The 13,229-nt window shown below is 37.1% G+C and overlaps 1 protein-coding gene across 1 annotated transcript in view; it reads right to left on the bottom strand.

Annotated features, from left to right (window-relative positions):
* The window catches only part of SRFBP1 (serum response factor binding protein 1), a 79,424-nt gene extending 77,815 nt beyond the window's left edge, over positions 1-1,609 (bottom strand). The window contains exon 1 of the mRNA XM_082784396.1: positions 1,523-1,609. Within this exon, the coding sequence (XP_082640522.1) occupies positions 1,523-1,552 (30 nt within the window). The 5' untranslated portion in view covers positions 1,553-1,609. The remainder of the gene's footprint in view (positions 1-1,522) is intronic.
* Between the last annotated feature and the right edge of the window lie 11,620 nt (positions 1,610-13,229).

The raw sequence follows: 13,229 nt of genomic DNA on the forward strand, positions 1-13,229 counted from the left end.
GTATCTATTTGTTGCCCTGGAAACACTGTGACAGTTTCTGGGGGTGTTACACTGATATCAACAACTGTGCATGAAAAAATAAAACAAAGGACAAGCAGAATGTCTAAATACATTATTCTGTGGATAGCGAAATAAACTGCGTTTTCATAACCTTGTCTTAATTCACCTTATCACAATGACCGCAGTCCATCTCAATTTTACCCAGAATCCTCACCACTCTACAAAAACTTTCAATCTGTTCATACAGTGACCAAATAGTATCACAGTTTTTTTTTTCCATTTTTATTTCTGTTAGATCAGAACAACTGAGAGCTTGCTGCTTCATGGAGTTACTATTTTCTATCCAAATTACACCTTTTAAAAGGCTTGAGGTCTCTACAACTTTACAGATTTTCTGAAATTATCAAATGAACTCAAGCTGTCAGAAAGGAGACATGTCACAGCCTTTTACTTGTTTAATTTCCTTGGAGAATAAGACTTGCATTATATTAACAAAATTTTAACTTTCACATTTCTCTGTTGAGAAGAGGTGGAATAATCACCCAGTTCAATATTTGCTTTCCATTTGTGACAAAATACTTGCACACTTCATGACGATACTGGCACCTGAAGTTTGAACTTTTCGTTAACAGTGCAAGGTTTTTTTTTTGTTTGTTTCCACCAGAGCAGTAATACCTGATCCCCTGCCACTGAATTACACTGAACCTACTCAGACACTAAGTTATTTACTTCTCTCATCCAGAAACAAACTGAATAAATATATCTTATTAGCACAGAACAACTGTGCACAGAACAATACCCTCTTTCAAAGTGTATGAGTATACAGCTCTTACCTGTGCCAACATAGTTTATAGGAACACTGTAGCCACTGTGTAACAAAGTTTTTGCACAGGAGTGACTATTCATTTCTTCAGTTACCATGTTTAGGTTATGTATTGAACACACAACAGGAAGTAATTGAAATAAAAGTCAACTAGTATCATGAACGGCATCAATTTATGTTACTGAGAAGTGTTCTTAAACTACTTCATCTTCCTGTACGTTGGTTAACAAAACATTGAAACCTATCAAACTAAGATTACGTGACTCCATCATATAGCTTATTAATTAATTAATAAAGAAGTGTATCACCTATTTGACACTTAAAGTTCTTTCTGTAATAATTAGCATGATATGATATATATTGATATAGCCTGACAGAGGAAGAAATGTGTATGATCCCTAGTGCTTGTTTGCTGCAGAACGCCAAAGCCACACCGCACAAAGCTGCTTTTTACTTTCCGTACGCCTGCCCTTAGCAGGCTGGACGAATATCCCCCCAAAAAAACGATAGTTTTAAACACCGGGCTTCCTGAAACCACCCCTTCACTCGTGCCCACACCCCACCATGCCACCTTTACCAGAGAAGGGCAGACATCTTTTAACGGGACGACAAATCCTCTCAGCAGCACCCCAGTAAACGGCGAGCGGCCGTTAAACCGCCCGCGGCCGTTAAACCGTCCCCCCCCCCCCCCCCCCTCACCTCGTTGTTGAGGTTCAGCACCGGGCCCATGGCGCCGGGACCCCGCGCACGCCGCCGCCAAGCGAAACCCCGCGCATGCGCCGCGCCGGGCTGGAAACTCGGTGGTTGGAGGCCCGCTCTATGCCGCGTCTCTATGGTCCCGCTCCTCCCGCCCCGCCCCGCCTCAGCCGCGGCTTCCCCTCACTCCCCCCCCCCCCGCCCGTCCCAGTAACGGTCATAACGGTCGTAACGGCCCCTTCTCCGCCCCGCCGCCTCTTCCAGCCTCGGGGGTGCTCGTCAGCAGGCTGGGTGCTGGCCCCTGGATGGCGGTGTTGTGCCTGGGAGTTGCGCTGCTTGGTCTGGCGTGGAGGAGCTGGGGGCATTTTTGGCCGGTGTCCGGGCATCGCCTGTGGGCACACGAAGTAAAGCAAACCAAAAATAAATAAATAAATAAATAAACCAAAAGTACTTTGAGCGCGTTCACTCATAGTGCAGCAGAGGTATCTGTTTTTTTTTTTTTTTTTTTTTTTTTTTTTTTTTTCCCCGCCAGCAGCTCAATTTCAGGTTAAATCTGACTGCTTTTACCCATTATGCTTTGTTGCTAACTTCAGGTAGGGTGTATTTTTAGAAAAAAAAATTTAAAAAATCTGACTTGAGCAGTTCAGTCCCGCCAACCTGAAGACAGTCAGCTACGTATAGCATTCTTCGCTGTTTGGTACCGCTGAAGGCAAGTAGCCGTACTGGGAACTAGATGCATGTGATCATGGCTGCGTATAAACAGTTCCGGATGAAATGCGCTCGGTACAGTCAATACGATTTTAAAAGTCAAGGAACGTAATCGCATATCTAGATTAGATTTGTGTGCAGGATGTAAAACTAGAATCAGAAACTCAGTTTGGAAAGATCTGCCAAGGCAAACGAAGGGTACTTCCCTTTGTCATTATATTTTATGCAAAATTCCTAAATATGCCATTCTTAATTTCCCTTGTGCACCTTACCAAAGAGAAAGACAAAAGGGCACCATAGAGCCAGCTACGGTTCTCTGGCTGTAACCACTGTCTGCCTGGCCTCACATGAATTAGAATTGTTCCCTGACTCTGTAACCCACTGGATCGTTACCTCAATTTTCCTTTCCATTTCCTCTGGACACTGAAATAAGTTGCTTTGGAAGTGTCTTGCAGACCCTGATGACATGCTTCTGGCCTTCTTCACCCAACAGTTTTATTTTCTCATTATTCACTCAGTCACTGGTGAAAATATGTGTTTTGCTTGCTTTTGCTTTCATCTTTTAAACTTCAGAGTCCTTCCAGAGTTTGGAATCATTGTGCCTCACAGCTGTTTTTTTGGCTCTTTCTCATACTATTCTTTGACTTAAATTCATTCTAAGTTGAGATTTTCTTGTCAGCTTGCCACAGTCAGGATGCTTTGAGGCATTGTCCCGTGTAACACTTCCATACCATGATGCTTTGTTCTGACCTTCCTTTCATCTCAGGATTTCACTCAGAAATGTCGGCAGGTTTTGTCAGCGTTTGAACACATTTCTCTGAACCATCATCTCTACTTTGAGAACAGCTGCAGTCATGTGCATGTGGCAGGGTGTCAGCAGGACACGGTATGTTGCGGAACACCACAGGGGAATAGAAGCAGTAAGATATTTAAGGCAAAAGGGGTTTGTGGTTGGGTCCATTTCCCTCCCTTTATCTGGGCACGGCTTTTTTTTTTTTTTTTCTCTCAGCTCTTTATGTATGTGTAATAAGAGAAAACCTCAGCATCACACAATAAGCAACTGAAATATCCAGGTATGAACTATTAAAATTGCTGCTTATGAAAGGAAAATGTCACAAACATAAATTGTTAAGTAATTGATGATGGATTGCAGAAAACAACCAACCAAACAAACAAAAACAACAAAAACCAATATGCATTAAACATTTAAACTTAATGTCCCAGATCTGAGTTCAGCACAAAATCATCCTTGTAGGCTTTGTTTTTCATATAAATTAAAGTATTATTTATATTCAGAAATATTTTTCGAAATTTAAACTATCAGAGCGTGGCTCGTTGTTTATTAGGTTCTTGGGAAGAAGCAGTCTCAAAGTTAATTCTGTTCCTTTAAAAACGCAGGGATGTGATCACTTAGAATTGAAATACATTGAATTTCACTAAAGAGTTCTAGGTGCATACACAACAGTGTGGTAGCTGTTAAATATGTATGAAGAACCCAAAAGTTTTAGAAGTTAACAGCAGAATATGAAAAATAAGTCTGCAATAACAAGAGCCATCGTCTACTTTTGTATTCTGCCCTAAAAAGTCAAAATAACTCAAGTCATTAAACATTTTTAGATGTTATCACGGAAGTTTTTAAATAAGTTTTTCAATCTTTTTCTTATGTATATGAGAATTCACATTTCAATACTATAATTAAATTATTAACCTAATTTGCAATGTATACATCTTGCTAAGATTTTAAAAATAAGATCAGTTGCATTTTTTAACTGGTCTTTCTCAAAAGAGCATGTTCACTGGATTTTTGATGTGAATTAATATGATTGAATTACTCATAAAATACTGATTACAAGGGGTCCAACAAACTCGCTTACAGAGAAATAATGATAAGAAAATAAGATGCAGGTTGAGAAAAGGGCAGAGAACTGAGCTCCCTCCAATCTCTTGCAGGAGGATCACTCAAAAAGTCAGTTGCAAATGCACACTAAAGAGATCGGATGAGCAGAAGCTGCATGAGAAAATGGTAGCAAGATTAACAGTCTTAACGTTGGCTCGTTGTCATGCCACACAAACAACGTGTTGGGAAGGCTGAGAATGGAGAAGTGGGTCTGACTCTTGCTTAGAATGTATATGGCACCTAGGGAGAAAAATAAATAGGGTTAGTCCTAATATTGAAACCCTGGAAGGAGATTTGGAAGTAGGTAGTGGAGCTTAGAGATGGAAGGAGAAAGAAAGAGGGTAGGACAATATTTGGAGTGACTGATAGGGTTAGTGGTGCTGTCTGCCAGCTGTACTGTAAAGAAAAAGCTGAAGAGAATGAGTGGAAAACGGAAATGGATAAATAATGGCATAACATGGCTTTATCAGCACTAATGGAGAGGTGTGAATATGAGTGAATGAGAAAACTAAAACAGAGGAGAATTTAACATGCAGGGGATAATGTTAGTTACTTACGTGAATATATAAAACAAAGCATTGTGACTTATTGTACTCTTAGAATTAAGAAATTATTTTGTTCCAGAATTTTAATTTTGTAAACATAAATTTTGTGTATTAAAAAGGCGAAAGGTCAAAGAACATCACATCGCACATTGTGCATTTAAAGAGGATATTTAGTCAGAAGTCAAATCAGCATTAGTTGTCCCTTCCATTCCCTTCAGGGAGATGCAGAGGGATACTTCCAGCTAAGCTCAGCTAAGGTCTTGCTGCTGAGAGTAACAGAATTTGAGCGTGAGTGGATTCTTAACCTAAAGTCCTCAGCTGAAGTTTACTTTTTAGGTAGGGTGAATCTTGGCATGGGTATCACAGATGTGAAGAAAAGCTCAAAAAATGGAAGGAGTGTAGTTGATATTTAGTGTCTACCTAAGTCTGAAATCATAAGTGGATGTGATTTACTCCAGTTGTCATGAAATGTTTCTTGAGTGCTTCCAGTGCTAATTAAAAGGCAGTGTTTGAGTCAGTGTCAGTCTTCATCAAATTCGTGTACAAAAGCAGCTGGGGAATTGAGAACTCATAGTCTATTCCAAGGGACATCTAATTAATGAAGCACTTGTCCTCTCTCTCTTTTCTTTCCCCTTTAAAACTGATCTAGGAGTTAAGCCTCTGGAGAGGAGAATTCTAGCAGAATTCATTCAAGATTTGTCGTTAGGAGGAACTGAGTCAAAGGAATTTCTCAAACTCCAGAGACCAGAAGCTGACCTAAAGTTTTCTGCCGGGCCTGTATACATTTTCAGTGATGTCTTATTTTGTTACAGCTTTGGAATTGCATATCTGCACGATATTGTTAGGTGGTGAGTTTATAAGAAGCCAATTTGGTATTTATGATAGTTTTGATATATCAGGAAAGATAACTGACATACAAAAACAAATTTGTAAGGGTAAAAATTCTCTGAATTTCTTCCAGTCTGCTAATTAATGTGTTTTTACCAGAATGTGAAGAGGATTGCAGCACTTTACCTATGCTCCTTAGAGGGATTGTTTTCTCATCCTTAATGTAAACTGAATTTACATTAGAAAAAAAAATCTTTTATTATTATTATTTTTTCCCCCGAAGAATCAACAACATGCAAACAGAAGTCAACAATGCACTGTAAGTCTTCCTAGAGCAATTAGTTATTCTCAGCAGTTCCTTGGAATTATCACATTTTCTATCCTGGTTCTTCTGGCTTCAAAGAAGCAGCTGCTGGAGTGTATCTCATAAGCATAAGCACTTCCAAAACTAACGCAGGTTCTATAACATTTCTGTGGGGTAACATGGAATATGAGTAAAAGTTGTTGTATTAGCTGCCTTCTGTGTTTTAAGTTATCATACATATTTCAGAAACTGCTTTTATGTGTCTTTACTTGTCTATCTGTTACAGAATAGCAAAGGACATTCCTGGTCAATTAAAAAATGCATAGAACAGATTGTAGCAACTCAAGAGAAGTAAGTTCTATCTGCAAACACATATGAATCCATACAGTAGACACTCATTTGTATGTACCATTTCTCTAATTAAAATGAGAAAAAGATTAAAACTATGTTTAGGATAACATCTCTGCAGAATGTGGTTTGTGAAGCACGCTGATTTTTTTTTTACTTCATGTTTTTAAAACTGTTTTATATGGTACTGGCTTAAAAATAGTTTACAATAATCTCAGAAAGCAATCTGAAGCTGATGTTCATCCCTAAATACATTTTTATGATGTAGCTTTTTGAGGAATAGCTTGTAGTGGAAATTCTGCCTGATGAATATGTAACTTCTTCAGTGTTAACAGAACTGTGTTTTGAGGCTTTTAGAAAAGGAGATGAAAAATACAGATAAAAAAATTAATTCTTACTTTATAAGGTTGTACAACCAGCAAAAATGGCGTCATTTAAAAGCACTCTGTTTTGTTGCAGAAGTGTACATTATGTGATACAGCCTGAGTTTATGTAACATGTGATCCTCTGGCAAAGATTAAACTTACAGAGCTTCCAAGCCAAAACATGATGGAAAAAATCTGGTGTATTTCCAATGCCAAAGCAATTGCTGAATGTTTGCTGTGAAACCAGTAAAAACTGGACATAATTTCCTGGATTCTGAGGGCTTAGAATGTATTACTTTTAACTTCAAATACATCTTCTTTTCTCTGTTTTCAAAGAAACATCAGTGGTTACATTCCAGTTGCAGTATTCAGTTTGAAGAGATGTGTTTTTGGCATGGAAGTGCTGATAAGGGAATCACTGCCGTAATATTTATGCTACAGACACAGATACTCCTTATTTCTTAGCTTCCAGAAAATTTATGTTGCTGACTTTATGTTTCACTTTTGGTTTGTTTTCACTGAGAGAAAAGAAGAATTCCTTGTGGCAATTTATATATGAAATTTCCAGTAGTAAACATCTTGTACTTCTTAATCTGTTGCACTGAATACTTCTAATTTGTGAGATAATTAAGCCTTTTCATTATACATTTATTTGGCAGCTGGTTGGTTTTGACACTCTAACACAAGTACAATCACACATTAACAATCTCACTAAAATTTTAATTGACTTTTTAGTATTACCAGCAGAATCCAAAAGTTACAGAGCGGTTTTAAAAGTAATCTTTAAGTAATTTCCAATTTGTGAAAAGAGTAACTTTTTTTTTTTTTTTTTAATATCACAAAGAGAAAATTGGATTGGCGTACATAACCAATGGAGCATGGATTCTGAACATCCTGAAGTGACCCATGAGGTAGGCAGTAGATATTGTTTTCATAGTTTTGGGCTCTGTTCTCTATATAATTCTCACTGTTTGCTAGGTTTAGCTCCTTCTTTCCCATATAAAATGGTCACTGGACATTCTGGGTTCCTTTTAATAGATTTTTCCAATCAGATGTGATTCTTGATATGTAACAGTTTACCAGCTGCACAAACCTGATATTTAAAAATTATTTCTAAAAGGAAAATGAAGAAATGTTTGGATAAACATTACTTCATTCTTCAGTTTCTAATGTTTACAAAATCTGTAGAGTCCATATCTGAATCTAAGATTATATTTTGTAATGATTTGTAGTCTAAATAAAGAAGGAAGGGAAGGCTTATAAAGATGAAAGAGATTTAAACTTCAGAATTGCAGAGAAAAAGAAGGGGCTTTCTGCTAATTTAAAATATCCTGATGTCTGTCCTGTTACCACAGTCTATAAAAAGTCTTACAACTTCTGTCTTAGAATAGGAGAATCTAAATAAGAAGTAAAAAAAGTGCAAACGCAGGCACACAGATTAAGTTGTTTTGTGGTTTTGTTTTTCCTTTAGATAATAATAACAAACCCCACAGTATATATAAGTTTTGTGTATTTACTTTTCTGCTATTACACAGAGCATTGGTAAGTGATGAAAAGAATCACAGAATCATAGAACAGCTTGGGTTGGAAGGGACTTTAAAGACCATCCAATTCCATGAGGGCAATCCTCTTCCTCCATCTGTTGGTCACACCTCCTGAGATGCAGACCCGGACACACTGCTGGCACACCCTCCTGGCTCATGTTGAGCTTTTTGTTCACCAGACCCCCAAGTCCTTCTTGACAGCTCTGCTCTCAGTGAGTTTTTCTTACAGACTCTGCTTATGTCTGGGATTGCCCTGACCCAGGTGCAGCACCTTGCACTTGGACTCATTGAACCTCATGCGGTTCACACTTGTTTAGGTTGTCCAGGTCCCTTTGGATGGCATCCCTTCCTTCTGGTGTATCAGCTGCACCACTCAGCTCGGTGTCATCTGCAAACTTGTTGAGGGTGCACTTGATCCTGCTGTCTGTGTCTATAAAGGGCCCATGCAGTTCCTAACTGACCAGTGTTTATGGTGCAAGTTATAACTCTGTATTTTTTGTTTGTTCTTAAACTTAATGTCATGTCTTTGGGGAACACATCTGTAGTAGATTCTAGCACTTTGGTCATCTGACTTCCTGTTAGAATAATAAACAAAAATTAGTTAACAGACATGAACGGTTTGGACAAATAAGGATTCATTCCTATTTATTATTTTTTCTCATGTAATTTTCTAAGAAGGTAGACTATCTGTAGTGAGTGGAAGAATATGCTAAAATATTCAAGACTCATGGACTGTATTACTGCATAAATAGGCATCTTTCATGATTTGCTTCATGTTTTCCAAATTAGTCTCGGCCTTTGAAGAGTACACTGAGTAAAGGCTCTATCTGGTGATTGTCAGTGGTTTCCTGATTTTTCTTACTGTCTTTTTTCAAATCTCCTAAATTTTTGTCTGTTTGTTCTTGGTTCAAACTTAGTCTACCTTTCTTTTCTGTAATAATTTTTCATCCTGTCATGGATACAATAAGCTGTGAATCTGAATGTATAAGCATTTTTTTCCCTTTCATTTTGTCTTTCAGATGCATTGAAGTTTTCAGTTAGCACTCCAGCAATTCTATCAACCTCTATATTTTAATCCCTAATAACTGTATGAAGAATATTCTAATTTCTGATTTGATTTTTCTTCTTGCTTTTTTTTAGTATTGGCAAAGTTTTTAAGCCTGCTAATAAAGAAGTTATCATACATCAGTGTGTCTTTTTTATCACTGTTTGAGTTCTCTGCGTATGTGTGTGCATATGTGTGCCTTCATTTTGATACTGCATGAGAGAATAAATAGAAAAGTCTCTTGTACTACTGATAAAATCTTACAGGAATCCATTTACAAGGTCATCAGCATAAGGCTGGTGCAGCAGCACTAAGTTACTGTAGCTCTGTACATGTTTCTTTTGAAGCAAATAAAATAGGAAGGGAGCTAATTGAATTTCTCGGACTCCCCGTTGCTTCTGCTGCCCTTAGTTTATCCTTGGAAACTCCTCAAAGCTTTGACAACAGTGGCAAGAAACTGTGCAGTCACAATATTCTGAAACTTGCTGTAGGCTGTTGGCATTTTATTAGTTTTGGAAAGGAATGATTGGCTTACAGTAAGTAAATATACATATGAGTTTTCCTGAAAATTGTCATTGAAAGTGCGTATTCATAACTGAATGGCAGTTATGGTGATATAAGGTGAAGATGATGGGTACTGTACAAATAACAGTTATTTTCTGAAGAAATGCATGCACATAGTGATCTTGTCTGCCTCTCTGCCTATGCAGGTACAAAATCCTTGCAGCCTGTAATAATAGCTTGATTAATACCTGATTGTAATTCTTTCCTTCATGGCAGTCATGCCTGAAGAATGAACAACTATATTCAGTTTGTTCCAATCAAAATGGCACATATTTCAAGAGCAATTTTCAGATGAATATATGAATAAGAAATCCTGTGCAATGACTTCATATCCTCTCCTTTCTTGGTGTCCAATAATGTATAACCACCTTTAGGATAATTTTAGAGAGAAGGACTGCTAAGAGAAGGTCTTTTCAGACTGCTCAGCATTTAAGAACTGAACTTACTGAGGTCCTAAGTGGCTTGCCCAAAGTTCTTGCACAGTTTGTGATCAATCCAGAGAAATAAATTTGATTTCTGTTTTTCACCTTCATGGCCTATGTGCTGCACTAGTGACATTTAATCAATGCAAAAGCATTGTTTTCCAATGGAAGATTATGTTGCTTCTTCCTCTGGTTCCTAATTCGTTTATTTATAGGTCAAAGGCCTGAGTCTGCATGACTATCTTGCATTGCAATAGTTTTGGAAAGCAGATAGAAATTTGATAGCTCAGCATACTTGGGACTTCTCTGTGTAACTTTGTAGAGAGAAGGGTGCTTAGTGGATGGGGGAAGAATTCTTCTGGATTCTGATTGTATGCCTCATCTGGATATGGAAGCTCCTGGGGAAAAGATAGTCAAGGACAGTCCTCAGCTACTTCATTGTTCTCTGCACTTATTGGCAGCATGTTATCCAGATGCTTTAATTTATGTGAGGATCAAATAAGCCAATTGCAGGTCTGGTAGAAGTTCAAAACTGGCAAAAATGCATTGCTGAGCATAGCTCAACTGGGAACATGAAAATCTAGGCTGAAGTTGGTGCAGTGCATAAGGACCCCTGTGTGTAGGCTTTACAAATAAAAAGTTTGGCTTCAGCTCATGGAAGTGATTAATCCATTTAGGCAGGGCTGTTTCATACAACTTAATTCGAAGTCTCTTGTTAAAGCTCACTAAGTAAGATTAGAGTCTGGAGGGAGGACTTCTTAGGGGAGGGGCAGAAGGTTAATCCTGTTCTAATGATCTTACTGATAGGGATTTTTTTACTTACTTTCTCCAGAAGGTATTTATTTTAGAAATAATGAGTTCACTTACGATATCGTTGATATGCGGAACAAGTGAAAAAGTCCAAAAGCCGATTTCTACACTGCTTTTTAAATGATTATGTAGTCATTAAAATAATTAACGAGCCTCCATGGACTATGCAAGTACAGCAAGAAGAATAAGCAAATTTACCTTGCGTGCATACCCTTAAAAATGCTGTGAGAGTAATTGATTTCTGTGACCTAGTGGCAAACCGGGAAACCTGAAGACAAAAAAAAAAGTTCAAAATGACCTATTTTTTATTTTAAAATAGTGGTCATTTACACATTTTTTTCCACTTGCTGTTTAAAACACATCTTTTGTATCGTAGAACAGCATTTAAAAGGGCATCAAGAAAAAAAAATTTTTGCTTTCTATTCCTTTCTTAGTCTTTCAATTTATTGAATTACTATCAATAAACTACCACCAGTATATTCAAAGAAGTTGCTGAACAATGTTTGTTTTGCCATATTGCTTTCACAAAGGCTAGCTAAATGGCTGAAAATCCACAGTTGCTGTCATGTATGGTATTTTGGATGATTCTGTTATTGAATAATAAAATGCATGCTCTGCCTGATGTCCCTGATTTGAGTAATCTGTAGTAGCTTACTCTTGTAACATTATCACTACTAAGTGATAAATTCTTATTTTCTGATTTTATCAAAATTTAGATATTTTCTGCAGTTTTCTCTCTAGAGTCAAGGTTTTGCTATTCTCTCTGTTGTATTGCTTAAGCAATGGGTTCTAGAGTCCTCCTCATGCTCTCTGTCTCTCCATCCCAATAAACACATTCATGGAACAATTTCAAAAAGAAAAAAATCCCTCTTGGCATATACTCTAACATGAGTTTTGAATACTTTCATAAGGAATAGTTGTTCTGGTACCTGTGGTGAAGAATGAAATAGAACTAAGCCCAGCCACTGGTCTTTGAGTAAAGCATACAATATCTCCCTCTTTGGTTTCTGAGTTCTAGTTTCTAATCCCCAATTTTTTATTTTTTATTTTTTTCCCAGATGTACTGAGTAAGTTTATCCCAAAATTTTTGTTAGCTTTGAGTTGCCTATAATTTTTTGTTTGTTTGTTTTTTTGTTTTGTTTTTTTCCCAGCAAATAATTTATTAACATTTGCCACTCCCTGCGGCATATCATTTAGAGCTTATGTAACTAAACCTTGTTCATTATTACATTCATCAGTTCAATGGCAAAAGACAATAAATACTTCTTTAATTGAGGAGTGGTTGTACTGGCAACAGTAGTTAGTGCTTTCTGTCATGTTTTGAAAACTTAAAAAATGAAAGAATCTTGCAAAATCTTCTTTTACATGATTCAAAAGCCCGATTTGCAATTACTATAATCCATCTAAATGAAGAAGTCCTACAGAGTTTGTTATTGGCTATTATCAGTAGGAGGTCTAGAAAACACCAAAATTCAATTATGTGCATGTTCACATGCATTTTGTGGTGTATTTGTAGTGATACATTGATCAAATGTATTTTCAGTCTGCTTGAGTCAGCAGAGAGAAAGCAGTTTATAATAATTTCAAAGTAATATTGTCCAAATTCCATCTGCTTTATGAATAGAAATCCATGAAAATACTCATTGAGTACTGTAAGCAGGTCTTATGTCACGTGTGTGTAGTTTGGTAATTCTACACCATAGCAATCGCAGCCTGTGAAAATAGTTAGCCATATGGTACAGGTCACGGGACATACTACATTTATCAGAACAGTAAATGTTTTCTTTCTTTTACAAGAAGAGTAAAAATTTAAAGTTGATACTGGTATGTTATTCAACTACCAATTATACAGAAAGAGACAGAGAAAGATAAATTTTCCAGCTTTTAATATCACCAAGCAATGCCTTCAGACATCACTCGAGTCAAATCTAATCATGTATTACATGATTAAGATTTGTAAGACAGCTGGTCTTACAAATTTTGCCCACTAACAAAATAATAGCCTGTCTTCTACCACAAAAACTTAGAGACAGCTTTGGGAAGGGAGTATTCACTGATTTAAGGAGTCTTTCATGCGTTTATGTGTGCCCTATCTTCTGATATGCTAATGCTGAAATCCTTTTATTCTTTATTTATAACGAAGCAAGTTAAAAATATTGCTGGAGTTAATCAGCAGTGCTGGAAGGGACAGCTTTCTAAAAGTTCACACTATTTCTCTGAAAGTTCACACTGTTTAAGAGAATTATTTATTTTTAAATCTTCAAGTGGAATCTTGACAGTGAAGGCGAGATGTGAACATGTTCAGGTCATAACAGTTCCCACTTTCAAGA

The sequence above is a fragment of the Aythya marila genome, assembly GCF_965140915.1.
Source record: "Aythya marila genome assembly, chromosome: Z".
NCBI classification, from domain to species: domain Eukaryota; kingdom Metazoa; phylum Chordata; class Aves; order Anseriformes; family Anatidae; genus Aythya; species Aythya marila.